The sequence below is a fragment of the Myotis brandtii genome, unplaced genomic scaffold (genome assembly GCF_000412655.1).
Source record: "Myotis brandtii unplaced genomic scaffold, ASM41265v1 scaffold540, whole genome shotgun sequence".
Lineage (NCBI taxonomy): Eukaryota > Metazoa > Chordata > Mammalia > Chiroptera > Vespertilionidae > Myotis > Myotis brandtii.
Window position 1 is genome coordinate 1,846,274 of NW_005369990.1, and position 17,441 is coordinate 1,863,714.

Genomic DNA, 17,441 nt, shown 5'->3' on the forward strand with positions numbered 1-17,441 from the left:
CTGTGGCTCCCTTGAGAAGAAGATGCTTAAACCATGACGGCATCCAGGTGTCCTGCCTTGGGAATTCTTCCCAGACTGTAGAGAGGTATGGCAAGTTGATAGACCAAGTCTTCTTTCCAAACATCCAAAAGATATGTCTATTTTTCATTGTTTTCTAGCCTTGTGTTATAGAGCTGTATCAGGGAGAACAGAAATAAGCTTTTAAAAATCCAGGCTAATTTAGAAGTCATGCATGGGTACTCTACAATAGTTTGCTAAATCGATGAATTCCCACAGGTTTATTAAAGACTCTTCTGCTTGCAAATTAGCTGGGTGACCGGGCAAACCAGGCACTCCCTCTGGCATCTCTCTCCCACCTGTGAAATGGGAGTGGCGGCGCGGAGGGCAGGACAGACTTCAACGAGAGGCGGCCACCATTTCTAAAGTCTGGTTCTAGAGAGAGGAGCGGAGAAGTTTTGCTCCCGTGTGTCTTTGCCCAGCATGGATCCTGCTGCTGGACAGCAGCATCTCAGGGACCCAGACCACAGTGGCTTACTTGTTTCTTAAAGTGACTGGACATGGAAGAAATGCTCAGAACGGGTGGAGGTGAAAGTCTGACACAGTCACACACACATTTTCGTTTTTATCTTGGTATTGTGCAAACAGTGAACTGTTTCCTTTTCCATCTTAAATATAGAGAATCTGAAGATTGAGTCAAGTTGTCAAAAACTTGCCCTGGCCGGTTGCTCAGTTGGTTAGAGCGTCATCCTGAAGGTGGGAGGCAGGCGTATCGAGTTGGTGTTACTCCCTATCCCAGTGGCATGGCTGATGATGGGAGCCCTGGTTTCGGCTCAGTTGTAGCTTTTGACAGCACAGCCTCTAGTTCCTCAAGCCCACACCGTTGTAATCAATGACACACTTTGCTCTCTGATTTGGGGCAACAGTTCAGAGGTAAGCCACCTTCAAGAATGTATTTTTTAAAGGTCGTTTCTAATTGAAACCACAAATCGCCAGCATAAGTGCCTAATTTCAGGCCACCTGCATAAGTGGGAGAAGAGGTTTATAGCTAATGTTTATTTATGTAGTACTTACCAGGAGCCAGGCACTATACTAAGAGTTCTACTTGGATTTTGGTCATTATAGTGCTTAGAAACTCCCCTTCCCCCAGTCCTTTCTGAGTGAAGAAACTAAAGCAAGGGGTGCTGACATAACTTGGACAAGGCCACATGCCCAGTAAGTTAGGATTCAAACTTAGTGTGATGTCAAGACTCACTCTCTGGATCACCAGACTGGCTCCTTTGTAAAGCGTCTGTCCGAACGCCCAACACATACCTGACAATTAATACATGTGACAGCTATGAATGGGTCCCAGATTTAATAGGACACTGGAAAACCATGTGAAAAGTTGGATTTTTTCCCCCCTTTTCTATTAGGGGATAAAATGGCTCAAGAAAAAAACAAAATCAGATACAGAAATTAAACTTTTTTTTCATATATAATAAGACTCCATTTGCTCCTTAAGCAACTACATTTATTTAAAATCTTAACATCTTGTACATACAAACATTCAGCAGTTTTGCTTTTCCAGGTTTACTTCCCTCCCACGCTAACTCCAATTAGTGATATGACTACAATACAAAAATGGCCCAAATGATGAAGCCAAAAAGATATATGTGGATGAGAGAACTCCTTTCACAAATTCCCATCTTCTCATCACACCTCTTCGCTTGTCAGTATGTTCTGATGCAAAAAGAGTGCTTTTGGCAAGGCAATTACTGATTAGGCATGCAAGCGGAGACAGGACCAGTTATGAGAAACACTAGTTCTGTCAGTTTCCTGCAGCAAGGAATATCAAGCATCACAATTCCTTTATCAACAGATTTTGAGTAACATGACCTAAAGGGCAATGCGTAAAGACACACAACAACGATGTATTACTTCAAAATGTGTATTTAATGGCCATTCCATCAAAATCAAGCAGAATCACATTTCAAAAGTATATATATATGTATATATTGTTTTAAGGTGCATTTTCAAGTTTTATTGGGCGTCATTTCTTCTTGGATGCCTGAGCTGTTCTTGCAGATACAATTAACACAGAATGTACAGAGGTTGATAGCTTTGCATGCATTGAAAGACAGGATCCTAACAATATTGCATATCTTGGATACATTAGAAATTTCAAAAGCCATGTGCAATTTCAGAAAATTTAATACCAATCATGAAACACATTTTCAACATAAAATTTAGGCACTCTAGACTTTGGAATAGCCACAAAATATTCCACCGAGAGTTAATGCACTTTGTGATTATATTTACTCAAAGATATTCTCAATTAAAACCTATATGTATTAAATAACATTTTAAATTAGAAAGGTAACGTTTACATTTTGATAATCACTTGCAGCATTGTGTTTTAGTTAAATAATGCCAACTACTTCCATTAGTGATGCCCGTATTCATCCTCCTGGTGCATTTTTTGTTTTTTGTTTTTTTAACAGAAGAACCTAAAATAGTCACTGATAAGCATCTCCCCATTTTTTTCCTGCTAATACCTGAATAAGAATGTCCCTAATCACCCTTAAAGGTATGCTTGCATTTTCTGCTGTAGTTACTTTCTTAAAATATAAAACTATAGCAAATGGAGGCTCCCTGGAGACCAGGAGGCATTAGCCAAGGAGCCATCACTGATTCCTAGGCTCAGTTTATTTGCTCCGTCACTTTGTGGCTATGTACATTGTGTTCCTACAATCTGTGCTGCTAGATTGACCAGTATGGAGCCAAGGGGAAAGATACTTAGATTTGTCACTCTGTGTTCTAGAAGGCCAAAGCCACCTAGACCTCGTCTGACTTGAGGCAAAACTTGCTGATCTCTGCAGTGTGGTTTTGGTCTGAAGACCAAGGGGTGGGAATGATACTGAGATGCCATTACCTCCAGATGAACTTCCCAGACTTGAACACAATTTAGCATTGTTAGAATTCATAACATGGATGCTAATTGTTCCTGTTGAGAATAAGGTGCTTTTGCTAGGTCAGCATTTTTGTAACTAAGAAAATAATTCAAAAGCCTTTCAGAGTTTTCAGATTACAGTCTGCAAACTGACTCATCATAATCACCAATGACTAATGTATAAAGATCCATCCCAAGAAATGAGTGTGAGACTTATTTGACTGTAAGTCGTACAGAAGAGAGCACAGTAATTTCCCATAGGAGAAGTTGTTATTTCATCCTGGGGATCACTGGTAAATTAATTACACGGCTAATGTTTTCTGGCATACTGGAAGAGACAATTAGCATAAGTAAATCAGGAGTGAGATGACAGTTGCTTAACATTTGTTTCTGTTCACCAGATGAGATCTGAGGTCACTGTTAAGCCTCTGAGTAGGGATGGGGAGAGCAGGGCATACAGAATGAGTGGTTGTTAACTTCAGTTTCAGCAAATATAACCAGAACCAGTTACTACTAGTTGATGAACATTGATGTTAAATGCAAAGCAGATAAGACTCATTCAACTTCACCAAGAGGAGACAGATGCTGGGAAGCACTAGGGAGATGACTGTTGATGTGGGAAATCCACGTGAAGCTCAGCCATCTCTCCTGAGCAGAGAGGACGAGACAGTAAGAATCGGTGAAGGTGGGTTTTAGTTGAGGTTGCTTCTCATCCTCTCATAGCTTCGTCTTCCTGTGGGTGCTCTACATCTAGCTTGTGATCAGGACCTGAGGCTCATGACAGCACGGTTAGGGTTACAGCCCCTCTCTGGCGTTTTAGAATGGCCACAGCTTGCTCATGAGTGACACCTTCTAGGGTCTCGCCATTAACAGCTAAAATTTGATCACCTCGCTTCAATCGGCCGTCATCTGCAGCTGCTCCCTACAAATAAGAAACATTCCAGTTTAATCCAGGGCGAAGCAGTTCAAATCATATTAATAATACGGTGTGCATATTAAAAGAGTAACTTTAAAAATTACCAATTAAAGTCATTTCTAGGTAGTGTTTTTAAATTAAGAAACTTAAGAAAAATGTGGGATATGTTATTCCATCAGTAACCTTAACTATGCATTGTTTAAATAACATTAGTAGAAATGTAACAACATTCGTATTTCTTTCAATACAAATAGGACCTTATTTCAATATTAAGTGCTAAATGGAATTTGAATGTCCTTCTCATGAGTATGTAATACACAAATGAAGGCAAAACTGAATCTGGCGTTAGTTTTATTATATGTATAGGGTTCCTACTGTGTTATTAACCTATCAGCATTGTGGTGATCTGTCAAAAATAAGTGGAAAACAAAAATAAGCATAGCCTCTAAGTGGGTGAGTTGTATGGTATATGAATTATATCTCAACAAAGCTCTTCTATAAAAACATACACAAAAGTGTAGCATGTCTAAAATTTTGCAATATCATAATCAAAAAGCTTCAACTTCATGTATCTTCGATCATCTACATCGGTTTCTAAACGACTGCATTCTTTATGTACCCAGTCGTGCATGGTTCCTCAAAATGGCACCAAGCAAGTGAAACTTGGGCTTTTTTCCATTCTAAAGCTGAGGATCCAAAAATGCCACGAGAGTACCAGAAACATTTTGGGTGGGTAAGGAAGGAGAAGACCTAGGCTTTTCTCACCTGATGGGGTAACTGAAAATCCTATGAGAAGTCAGTGCCATAGGGTCCTTAAATGATGTTGACCTACTGGGGAAGTTAAATCAGGCCCACAGGTGCTTAGAACGTGCCTGACTCTTTCAGAAGCTGAGTGAAGAGTCACTAACGTTCCAGAGACCCGTGTCCACTGGAGGTGGAGTCAGGCTCAGAAAGTTAAGTCAGGTGCCTAGGACGTGCCTGACTCATTCAGAAGTTGAGCGAAGAGGCACTAACGTTCCAGAGACCCGTGTCCACTGGAGGTGGAGGTCCTGAGGTGGTGGGTGAATTTTCTAGAATTTCAAAACTGTGAAAAGGGTAGAGTTCCTGAAAAAAGCTGTAATAAAGAATACTCAAAACCAGGCTTTTACTGGGGGCGGGTGTGGGGGGAGATTCCAAAATTAAATAACTTGCAACTTCATTAAAATATTTTTTTTTCTTTTTTTCAGAAGTGTGTTAACTGTACTAAAGTCAGGATTAAACAAGTAACTCTAATGAATAAAATCGGAATTATTGGCTAACTGGACTTTATTAAATTTTACACTCTGAGATTTAAAGGCTTCAGTAAACCTCAGCTATTTGCGTAATTCGTTTTTTTAAAAGGCATGTTAAGCTCTTCAAGTTTTCATTTTCAGAAAGGCAAAAAAGGATGACTTTTCAGCTTTCTAGGATTTGTACTATTTCAGATATTGCTATGCTTACGTGATAATTCCTACTGACCTGCATCTCCTCTCCTACACTGTCAATGTGGCATTTGGGGACTAAGCAGAGCAGAAAGAAAGAAATGGCTCGCAGACAGACCTCCATCTGGTTCGGAAATGAGGCTTTTGTCCCAGCTTGCTCACTTAGCCTTCCCTGTGCTGTAAACAGGCATCCACTATCTACCTTTCACCTGTTCTAAGGATTAAACGTATGGCACACAATATTTACTCACTCCCGTGATGATCAAACTCCTCTTATATTTCACAGGCTCTGAAAAACTGCCCCCTAAATTTTCAGGGCTGTTGAAGCTGTTAGGTCCATGGTTTTGTTTTGTTTTGTTTGTTTGTTTTTGTTTTGCTTATGGTAAAATCTGGCTGCTGAAGGGACTAGGACCTAAAGCTGGCTTTGATTCTGAAGTTTCCAACCAAACATCTGAAAGACATGGAAGGTCCAGACACCCTCTTAATCAGATTCACTTGGTCTTGCAAATTCCATATACCCAAGTGCCTGTGATGCTTCATATTGCCAGAGTGGAAAGAGATCTTGATGGGCCAGATTAATTTCTTAGTTGAGTAAGAAATATTAAATGAGGCTTAGGACACCAAAAAAGTCACATAAAAATCCACACCCAAGCCCTGGCCAGGTAGCTCAGTTGGTTAGAGCATCATCCTGACACACCAAGGTTGCGGGTTTGATCCCAAGTCAGCGCACATACAAGAAGCAACCAATGAATGAATAAATAAGTGGGACAACAAATTGATATTTTTCTCTCTCTCAATTAAAAAAAAAAAGCCCCAGCCAGTGTGCTAAATGGTTAGAGTGTTGTCCTGTGTATGGAAGGGTCAAGGGCTGGATTCCCTATCAGGCCACATATCCAAGTTTTAGGTTCTATCCCCAGATAGGGTGTGTACAAGAGGCAACTGATCAGTGTTTCTCTCTCCCTCCCTATCCCTTCCTCTCTGTCTCCAGAATCAATGAAAAACACACAGAAAAAAACATATCTTCAGGTGGGGATAAAAAAAACTCCACACCCTGTGGACATCTAAGATCCAGAAACCTAAAAAGACAAGCATTTTTGAGAATATATGTTTGGTATTAAAATACACAGAAAGTATATAGGTATAGTTTCTAGATATTAAAAATTTCTATGGGGAAATGTTTAGCTTCGTGTCAGAATTTGTTTTAGAAAGACTTTACTATTTAAAAGAAAAATTCCTTTGCCAGTTTTTGGCTTATTGATTCTTTTCAGAAAACTTTTAAATTTGGATATATTGGCTCACTTTGACATATAAAAAAGGAAAGAAAAAGTCATTAAATGAAATCTTGTAGAAAACTCTATGGAACAATCTTAACAATAACAACTTGCATTGGAATATTCTTTTATTGAGGCTGACTCAACTAAGTAGGCCATTAGCTAGGGCTTTAGAACCTTTTCTTTTTTAGTTCAGAGCTTTTAATTTTCAGGTGTGCCTCACTTTACAAAAAAGGTCCACTCCTTAAAAAATAAAACATACCAATGATATTCAATATTTACTCTATGCTACGACTTACCTAAGTGCTTCCTAAATGAGCACTTTCAATGGGACCTTTAAAAAGAGCATTTTGTGTGAGCTTCAGCCCATTCATTATTCCCACTCCTCTGTCCCACTGTGATTTGAGGGTTGCTTCTTTTCAAAAACCCACCAGCCGTGCCTGGTCATTTCACTCTCAGCTTTATGTTCTGGTGAGTGACCCGACAAAAGCTGCCTGGCTCCGGCCCCACCAGTCTATGTGCCCGTGTAGACAGGGGCGGCTGGTGCAGTCTGCTGAACTCTGGGCCTCGGGTCAAAAGCCCTTAGAAGGTAAGCAGTCCTCTCTCTGGACCGCAGCTGACCTCCCTACAGTTACGAAGTGAGTGGTGCTGACAACATTCTGGAGGGGCCTTTTGGAGGCACAGGCACAACTTGCTAAAAGGCGAGGGCTCACCTTGCAGCCTTTCCTCTAGCCGTACCTCCATCACTGGCTCCCTTAAAGGCAAAGTATAATAATGCCCCAAAGGAATAATCATTGCAACTACCTAAGGTGGTGTCTGCAGGTGGCTCATCCACCTTGGGAAGGATCAGACCAAGGCAGCCCTGTTATCTAGAATGTTTCTAATTTGCCTTCCCCCTACCCTTTGGCCTGTCACCAAGTCAACAGATGTATGTTTAGGAATAACATGCCTTCTTAATAGGCACCTTAGCAAGATGGGAACAGGTGAGTACATGTGTAGCTGCCTAATGGGTCTCAGAAGCAAGTGCCAAATGACTTATGGATTAGGTCAGGACATGGGCCCAATTAACAGGGGATAAGATATGCACAGGAAAGAGTGGGCTGTAGTGAGTGTAGAGTATAGCTTTCTAGAAAGGGAAAGTACCAACTTTTTTTTTTAAGATCTTTATTTCTTTAGGGAAGTAAAGCTAAAGGGGACAATCGGATCAATTAATATGTAAACAAATGACTGTGATAAAATCAATGAGAAAATTGCAATATCAATAGTGAATACTTTTCAAAGCTCTTCAGAGTTTATAATAAAATGAAACTCCGACTTGAAAAATCCTAATGAAGTTAAAAAGAACTTATCTAAGAGCCGTCTGAAGCATGCACACCGTGACCTGTGTATTCAGTAGGATGCATTGGAATATCTAATCCCTGAAAAATAGGATCTAACTTCCTGGGCTGGTTCTGCAAGTAAGTACCTGGCAGAGCATTGTAAGAGAGAAACCACCTTACGCTCAAGTGTCCTGAGGTTTTTGGTGATGGGCAGCCATTAATGTTGCACTGATCCGAGGCTTATACAAAGCTTTATGCCATGTGTCCCTCTTGTGTCTGCTACCTTTTTTTTTTTTTTCTCTTCTGCTACCTTTTCTTAAAGGAGAACACATCTTTGTTCTAGCCCACAGCAATACCAAGCTCAGCTTCCAAAGATCATGGTACTGCTCCTGATATTGTGTTGCTGAAAGAAGATGATCATTAAAAACTACCAGCATCTACTTTTGTTATAGAGTCCAAAGAAAATTACATTTCTGTGACTCCACTATTATAAAAGAACTCTTCTTTCACTAGTGTGGTACAGGAATTTCCTATGAGATTAAAATGAAATAAACATACATGTACATATCCAGGTATAGCCCAAAATAAACCAAAGCACTTAAAAAAAAATCTCACCTAGGTTTGATTAAAAAAAATAAGTACAGTAAAAAAGGAAAAAATACCTTTGCAAATATAGTCTTGACATAAATTGGCAGGTCTCCATGGGGACTTCCATAACCCCCTACAATACTAAACCCCAATCCTTCAGAGCCTTTCTCCAAAGTAATAATCTTAGGTGGAGGTGTTCTGAAAACACAATGCATGCTGTTTAATTGAAGAATAGATATTTAAAAGGAATTTCATTTTCATGGAAGAACACAGATTTGAGAGAGACTTTCATACTGCGAAACTATTAAGATCAAATTAAACTCTGAGAGAGCAATCTAGAAACATTTAAAAAAATTTCCCATATCATGCTGGACTAATGACCAATGGTCTTGATGTTTTAGGGGCTTCTCTTTCATATAACCCACTGTTTTTTATTTACAAATAAAGTCATGATCCTGAAATGGTCAAAGCATCCTTCTCTATGCTTAGTTTTAAACTCTTAAGTTGACTGTTTAAACCTGATTGGAGCCCTGGCCAGCGTGGCTCAGTTGGTTGGGCGTTGTCCTGTGCACTGAAAGGTTGCAGTTTGATTCTGGTCAGGACATTTGCCCGGGTTGTGGGCTTGACCCCAGTTAGGGGGCGTGTAGGAGGCAGCCAATTGATATTTTGCTCTCACATTGATGTTTCTCTATCTCCCTCTCCCTTCCTCTCTTTATAAAAATCAATAAAGAGATTTTTAAGAAAACTGAACGGAACTGTCTTTACATCCTTAAAGAATGTGCATGGGGCAAAACCTTAGCTTAGTGTAGACTGCCAGTCTGCAGGTGGACTTGTGTCCTGAGCAGGTGACGGCGGCCTGATAACTTAGTAAACTCAACTGCTGTTCTTTTCCTGCCTGAACACCCTCACGCACCTGCTCCACCACTTCCATCTAAGGTGGGCAGTCATTCTTCAAAAGCCACCTCCACCGTGGAGCTTCCATGACTCCCTGGGGAGAGTTAGCCACTCCTTCTTGGTGCTCCCTTTGCACTCGGCCCAGATTTCCATGCTGGCCCTTGTTATAGTGTATTGTGATTACTTAACCCTCTTTCTCCCCTACCAGACCATGAACTCCTGAAGTCTTAGTCATCTGAGAATTCCTAGCACCACGCACTGTGCCTATCACAAACTCAGGATCATGACTGTGTCAACGAGAACTGAAATCCAGGGGCTGGGGGGAGAGAGAAACCAAGGTAGAGCAACATGGATAAAGGCAATGTGTTTCCAATGTGTCATTTAGATTTTCAAAGCTTCGTCCAGTGTGGAAGTCATCTCTCTCAGAAACAACATGGCTAAACATTACATTAGCTATGTGAGCTCGAGGAGTTCCATCTAAGCTTAACTCATACCAGCCTCTTATTCCCAAATGTGGTTGTCCACAGGGTAAACACCTGAAGGAACTCCGGTATCGCAGACCCTGTCATCCTATTTGCAGAAGGAGGCTCATATCTGTATCCTGGCAGCATCACTTGTTTCGTGGCAGAGCCAGGTGGTGTAAACTCAGCCATTCACACAGAAAAATTTGCAAAACTGGGATACAAGCAACCCGTGAATATGCTGTTCTGTCGGACTAGAATATTCTCCCCTCTCCCCCTTCCCAATTTTGCCTGGCTTATTTTAGGCTTGATTTTCAGCTGGTTCACACTGAATACCAATTATTTGTTGAAGTTCTTATTGGTTGTGTATAGCAGGCATCCATAGTAATTGCTGAATGTCTATGCCATATACATTGTTGACTGTTTTGAATGCAATTCCTGCTTTTTCCAATTAGTATAAAAAACTCAGCTTTAGCGTTAGTGCCTCCAAGTACACTCCCTAATTGAGTTGTGCTCCTCTTCCATGGGTTTACAGGACCCTGGGCTTACTTATCTCTCTCATTGAATTTAGCTCTCCGATACTTATCAACCCCTTTATAACCACAGATTTATGGTTCTCTGGCAGTTCCTTGAGGACTGGGGCAATGCCTTCACCTATGTTTCTAAGTTTGAATCCTCGGGACCCAGCACTTGTACAGTGTCGAGCCTTAGCAAGGCACTCAATAAATATCCGATGAAATCATGATGAATAATCCCCTACGGCTGAATGGTAATGACGCCATGAATAAGGCTCTACCTTTCATCACTTGGTGGCTTAATAAGTACTCTCATAATGACTCACTGGCTAGACGTGAACTTGATTTGTTTCCTCTTTCAAACACAAGCCCCCATTTCCAAGAATATTGAAATGGCAACCTAGATGGCTAAAGCCATTGTTTTAGAACTAGCCCCTGGGGGCCACCAAATCATTAGAGACCTTCCTAATCCCCTCTATTGCCAGTTAGAGACCTATTTCAGGGGGAGAGGGAGGAATGCATTCCACTTCTCAACTGGCAACATCCGATGGACTTTGCCTCCATTTATCTCACATTTTCAATTAGTTATAATTTTTCATCTAGAATACTAGTAAAAAAATCTCTGAATGTTAACAGTGGTTGTATTATAAGTGATTTAAATTCTCTTAAGCTAGTGGTTCTCAACTTGTCAGGAGCTGTGCAGCTGTGGAATCATAAAAAAAATATATTGTCTGGCTGGTATGGCTCAGTGGTTGAGTGTCAACCTGTGAACCAGGAGGTCATGGTTCAGTTCCTGGTCAGGGCAAATGCCTGATTTGGGGGCTTGAGCCCAGTAGGGAGAATGCAGGAGGCAGCCAATCAATGAGTCTCATCATTGATGTTTCTCTTTCTCCCTCTCTCTTCCTTTCTGAAATCAACACAAATTTTTTTAAAATGGGTATCAAAAACTGCTAAATGTATACTACTCTTCCTACAAGGGTACTGATTTTTTTTTTTTAAAAAGAAAGGGCCATTTTTAACTTGAAAATATTATACTTTCATGTATTTGTCATATTTTAAAAGCATGCATTTATTACTCTCATAATGAGAACATAGTAAAATGAACTTAGTGTAATATTCTTTCCTCAAGAAAAACAAATCCAAAAGTGTCATTTAAGTTGATAAAATATCAGGAAAAAGTTGAAATGGCTGTGATCACCAGATCTTTCCAATAAACCATTCAGATCAGTCAACAAACATTTATTGAGCATTTACTGGTGACCAGGCAGTGCTGGTAGGCAGAGGACTAACTGTAGGCAGCATTTCTTGAAGTGCGGGTCTTCTGCCTCTGTAGCCCAACTGCAGACCACCCCTCAGAATCTCTGAGAATGGGGCCAGCAAAATTAGCATTTTAAAATATGCTCTTTAGATTATTTTTATGCACATTTTAGTTTGAGAAACACTGCCTTAATAAGCAACTTTCATGGTAATGACTTGTTTTAATGAAGGATGCCAGCAAGTGTTACAAGATTTTGCTTAGAAAACTGAGGAAACCCGGTTCCTTGCATAAGCAAGCAGGGTGCACCTGGGCTGTGAATCTGTGGTTTCTTAGGGGAGAAGGCGTAGGCACATGTCAAAGTGACCAGATGCAGGAAGCCCTGCACCAACAGTCTGTTAAGAACTTATCCAGTGGAACAAAGCTCTGTGAGAAATAAGGAGACTGTCTACAGATTAGAAAAGTAGTGCGTACTTCCCCCTCCTCTTCTCCAGGAAGTCTGCTCTACATTAAGCTGGAACAGGTCTCACTGAGCACTGCCCACACACATAATAGGCACTTTGCCTCTAGAACACTTACTCTGTGTCTTCCGGGTGGTGGTCAGCAGTGGGTGAACCAAGGTGGTAGCCAGTAGACAAGTTTTCAAGCTGAGTTGCTATGGCGCTTATATTGGTATCTGCTACAACCTGGGGGAGAAGTTAGAACAAGACAAGCCATTATAAGTCAGGGGAGAATTAGAGAAACCATAGTATATCCAATGGTCAGTTCTCATCCCTCATCTTATTCAACCTATCTGCAGCATTTGACACAGTGACTGACTCTCTCTCAAACTAGTTTCTTCATTTGGCTTCCATGACACTGCACTATTCAAGTTTCCTTTTGACCTTCTGGCCATTTTGTCCTATCTCCCAAACCTCTAACTCTGAGCGCCACAGGGCCCATCTGTCACTTCTGATCAACAGTTCTTCCAAGTTATCATTCTCAGTGCACAAGGAAGGACAGTGAAGGGACTAAGCCAGTGATGGCGAACCTTTTGAGCTCGGCGTGTCAGCATTTTGAAAAACCCTAACTTAACTCTGGTGCCATGTCACAGATAGAAATTTTTTGATATTTGCAACCATAGTAAAACAAAGACTTATATTTTTGATATTTATTTTATATACTTAAATGCCATTTAACAAAGAAAAATCAACCAAAAAAATGAGTTCGCGTGCCACCTCTGACACGCGTGTCATAGGTTTGCCATCACTGGACTAAGCAGTGGAAAGGAGCTTGATTTGACTGCAGTTTCATAATAAACCAACAGAGGGCGCGGCTGCCTGTACGCTTGGTTGTATCTGTTAATATTTAGCAGGAAAGCAAGTGACAGGGCAGCCCCGGCCCCAGCCCCGGCTGGATCCGAACACATTTTGGGTGAAGGATCCTACTCTGGGGGAAAACACTGCTAAGCGCAAGTTACAGAATCTTCTGGAATACCATCATATAAAGAATGACTAAATGAACTGGGGGAGTATTTAGAATAAGAGACAAAGAGGAAATGACAGATTCTCCCTCCCCACGACAGCCCCTCCACTGACCACCACAGCAAGTGTTTTGAAGTTGCCTTTGCACGTGACCTCTGTAATCTTGCCTACTCTTAGCCTACACCATCTTCATAAACCCACTCCATTCCAGCTTCCATCCCCATCACCTGGCCCAAATGTCCATGGCCCGCCTCTCTGGCTTTGCCCACTTTTCTAAGTCTTGGCTCTCTACTCACCCCTTCTGGCTCAGTCCTGGACCCACTTCCCACTTGCACACTCAGGGTCTAGGTGACAGCATACCCATTCCTATAGCTTTAAATGTTAACAACGTGCTGACAATTCCCAGCCTAGTTGTTATATCCAATTGTCAACTTAACATCTGCATTTTAATATCTCAAGGGCTTATTAAAATGAACAATTAATAAGCCCTTCAGATATTAAAATGCACACAACCAAATCCAAACTCTTGATCCAACAGCAGAATCCCTTCAGTTTATTTGTCCTCTAGTTTTCTACCTTTTAGTAGATGGCACCTCTAGCTGACTAATTAGAAATGCACTAGTTGTAATATTGAAAATACTTGATTGCTGGCTGGTGACTGTCCAAATGGAAAGGAAGCTAGGATGCTAACCATAGAGGTGCTGCTCTCTGAGTACCAGCCTGATAGCTCCCTCTCTCACCAGCCACATGTAATCCTTCACCAAGCCCTCTGCAGTCTATCTCCAAAATACATATCAAATCTGTTTAGTTTTCATCTCTATGGTGACCATCTTAATTCAACTCATCATCAGCTGCCTTTTAACTAGAATCCCCACTCATCCCCTTCAAATCTCTCTACCACACAATAGCCATTTATCTCTTTAAATATAAAGTAGATAATGCCACTCCTCTTCGTAACACCTTTCAGGGGTCTTAGTACTTGGAATAAAATTTACACTCCCTAATTATACACACAAAGGCCCTCCCCTTGCCTACCTGTCTAATCCCATCTATCTTCTTCCTCTCCACCCTAAATTCCACAGTTCTCTGGAATCCACTGCCCCCTCATTCTCACATTCCTCCCCCGAAAACCAGCCAGCCTGGCGTCAGCTTTGAAGTCACTTCCCTTACACGAGCCTTCTCTGGCTACCCATGTTTACATTAATTTCTTCTCTTTTCCTCTCCACAGGACTCTCAAAGTAATCCTTACAAATTGTATATTTGTGTGACTATCATTACCATCCAATCACAGGATTCATGAAGATAAGGGCTGCTTCTCAATGTTCATGTCCCTGGCACATAATTACCTAGTGAGTATTTGTGGAGTGAATGAGTGAATCTAAAACCTTCCTAAGGAGTAGGGATTATGACACTCAATTTTCTGAATTTCCACAATACAGAGTGAGACTGATAGAGGTTACAAGGAGATTGGTTTTAGGTCCTTTTAAGAAGGAAAAAGTAAATAATGAAGGTGTTACACAACGGAATGGCACATGAGCACCCCACAAAGCAAGCACTCAAGTAAAGACACAAAACCAATCAGTTTGGGGTGTGGTGAAGGGGACTCCTAGACTTGGTGAGAATCTGGACACGTACTTTCAGCTGACCCAGAAACAGGCCATCTGTTGTGGGGTTGATGAAGATCTCCATGGCAAGCTGTTCGTTTCTTTACTCGCTTATTCTATATATAACAGCACCACTATCAAGCCGAGCACTTACTTTATGCTGAGCATGCTTCCGAGTCCCTACCGGTGGGTGCCATGATTATTCCCATATTACAGACAGAAACACCTGGAGCAGGGAGGTTAAGTAACTTTCCAACATGAGTTAAGGAGTGAAGGCTGAATTCAAATCCATGCCATTTTACTCTAGAATCTAGGGCTTTTAGTCATGTACAGTGTGAGGCAAATCACCTGGTGTGAGAGGAAAGACTTCACTTTTTTTATATTTAAATTTTATTTTTTCTCTTTTGTTGTTATTATTTATTTATTTTTTTTTTTCTTAAGAGGGCACAGACTTCACAGTTTAGACATGGAACGAGGGGAGGGGAGGGGAAGAGGGGTAGAGAGATAGTCCAACAGCAGGTGCAAATAGAGCAGGCAGTCATCATGGCCCCTGCTTGGCAGCAGGCAGGAAAACATCACCCCATTCCCCTATAGTATACCACACAGAGAGGGCTTGGGTGTGGAAGACAGACACCCCACAGATGTTCTAGAACAGGGGTGGGCAAACTTTTTGACTCGAGGGCCACAATGGATTCTTAAACTGGACCGGAGGGCCGGAACAAAAGCATGGATGGAGTGTTTGTGTGAACTAATATAAATTCAAAGTAAACATCATTACATAAAAGGGTACGGTCTTTTTTTTTTTTTTTTTAGTTTTATTCATTTCAAACGGGCCGGATCCGGCCCGCGGGCCGTAGTTTGCCCACGGCTGTTCTAGAAGAAAGCCTTTTAACTTTTACCGAGAAAGATACTTTCAAGAGTTCATGAAATCAGCCATACAAATTATGAAACCAAAGTGATAGTTCATTTGGGTAAAAAATTTTTGCTTATTTTTTTAAATCTAGCTAGAAAAATGTGAAAACACTTGTACAACATCATCTTGCAGAAAAAAATCACATTCCTCCAAAACATCAAGGCCTCTAGCTCACCCCAGAGCCCTGAAATTTTTATTCCACTTATAATATTAAATCCGAGATCCACCTAGGACCCTAGGAGCTACCCAGGTTCATGCCTATTTTGTAGGAGTGGAACCCAAGGGGCTGAGTGGGCAACGAGAAGGATTTTCATCAACAGCTAGGTCTTTTGTAGGAAGATAAGGAGAGCACAAACCTGTTACCCGCAGGTGACTTTGTAGCCCCAAGGCATTGTTGGTCTCCCAAATTGATTTGCCTTCCCAGGGATTAATTCATGAAAGGGGATAATCTCATTTCCAAGTCTTTCTGATTTGCCTTCCCAGGGATTAACTCGTGAAAGGGAATAATCTGATCTCGGAAGGGCGTATATGTTCAGCTGGATACAAGTTCAAGCCGATGTGGTCTATGAGTATTGGCTCAGCCCTGCGTCTGGAGTGCTTGCTCTTGCCCCACCAACACCTGGGACTGAACAGCATGGAGGTAAGGCTAGGGGAGATATATTTGTGTTTTGAAGTAGGGGAAGGCAGACAGGCTAATGAAAAACTTATTTTTTTTGAAAGAAAAAAAAAAAAGGATATCTTGAATTCCTGGGTACAAACTTCTGTGGTAGATTGAGAGGACAGAGATGGGAGCAGAGGAAACCAAGGGAAAACAAATGTGTTCCCTGCCCTCCAAAAACAGGCTTGCGATCGATGCCATCTACTGTGGGGGGCAGATGTGAACACATGCCGTTCAAAGTGGAGAGAGGAGCGGGGAAGACTAGGAATCCCGGGTAAGGCAGGGAGGCTCGGAGGTCCTTAGATGATGGGTATTAGGTCTGCACAACTTGAATGTGTGGTTCAAGAGCTGTGGTGCCTGGAGGAGTCCTTGGACCCAGCTAGGGCCAGCTCCAACTCTGTTTTTAAAAAAGATATTTTTATTGATTTCAGAGAGGAAGGGAGAGAGAGAGAAACATCAATGATGAGAGAGAATCATTGATGAGCTGCCTCCTGCACCCTCCACACGGGGGATCGAGCCTGCAACCCAGGCATGTGCCCTGACCAGGAATCAAACCTTGACCTCCTGGTTCATAGGCTGATTTTCAACCACTGAGCCATCCTGGCCGTGCCAACTTTTTTTTTTTTTTAACTTAAAAAATAAATGTTTTTATACATTTTAGAGAGAGAGGAAGGGAGAGGGAAAGAGATAAAAACACTGATTGGCTGCCTCCTACATGCCCCCTACTGGAGATCAAGCCCGCAACCTGCAACCTGGGCATGTGCCCTGACCGGGAATTCAACTGGAGACCTTTTGGTGCATGGGACGACAACCAATCAACTGAGCCACACTGGCCAGGGCACTAGCTCCAACTCTTAAGACTGGCAGCCTGTGGTCTGGCTTTTTGCAGAGCAGCAACCCATGTTCCTCTCATCCCTCATCCCTGGGGACCTGGAGATGTGGCAGGTATCTGCCTTACTTCCCATTCACCCTGCAGAACCATTCACTGGTTCAAAACCTCGGGGTCTTTTAAGTTCCTCCTATTGTTGCACATAGCGCTACTACAGACATCTTGAAAGTGGTTCTGTAAGGAAGGTCACTAGATATGGAACTGCTGGGTAACATACCCTAAATTGAACAGATCTTTCCTAAGTTCCAGTTTAAAGTTTCACCAGGCATTTAATGAAAGTTCTTGTTTTCTTACATCCTCCCCAAA

At 41.6% G+C, this 17,441-nt stretch overlaps 1 protein-coding gene across 4 annotated transcripts in view; it reads right to left on the minus strand.

Moving 5' to 3' along the window:
• Positions 1-1,493: 1,493 nt before the first annotated feature.
• Positions 1,494-17,441, minus strand: part of INADL (InaD-like (Drosophila)) — a 289,773-nt gene continuing 273,825 nt past the window's right edge. For 2 of the 4 annotated variants that reach the window (XM_014549254.1, XM_014549252.1), the window contains 3 exons: positions 12,188-12,294; positions 8,558-8,699; positions 1,494-3,851 (listed from right to left, as the gene is read on the minus strand). In XM_014549254.1, the coding sequence (XP_014404740.1) occupies positions 3,705-3,851; positions 8,558-8,699; positions 12,188-12,294 (396 nt within the window). In that variant the 3' untranslated portion in view covers positions 1,494-3,704. The remainder of the gene's footprint in view (positions 3,852-8,557; positions 8,700-12,187; positions 12,295-17,441) is intronic. The other 2 variants (XM_014549253.1, XM_014549255.1) reach the window with 2 other exon arrangements.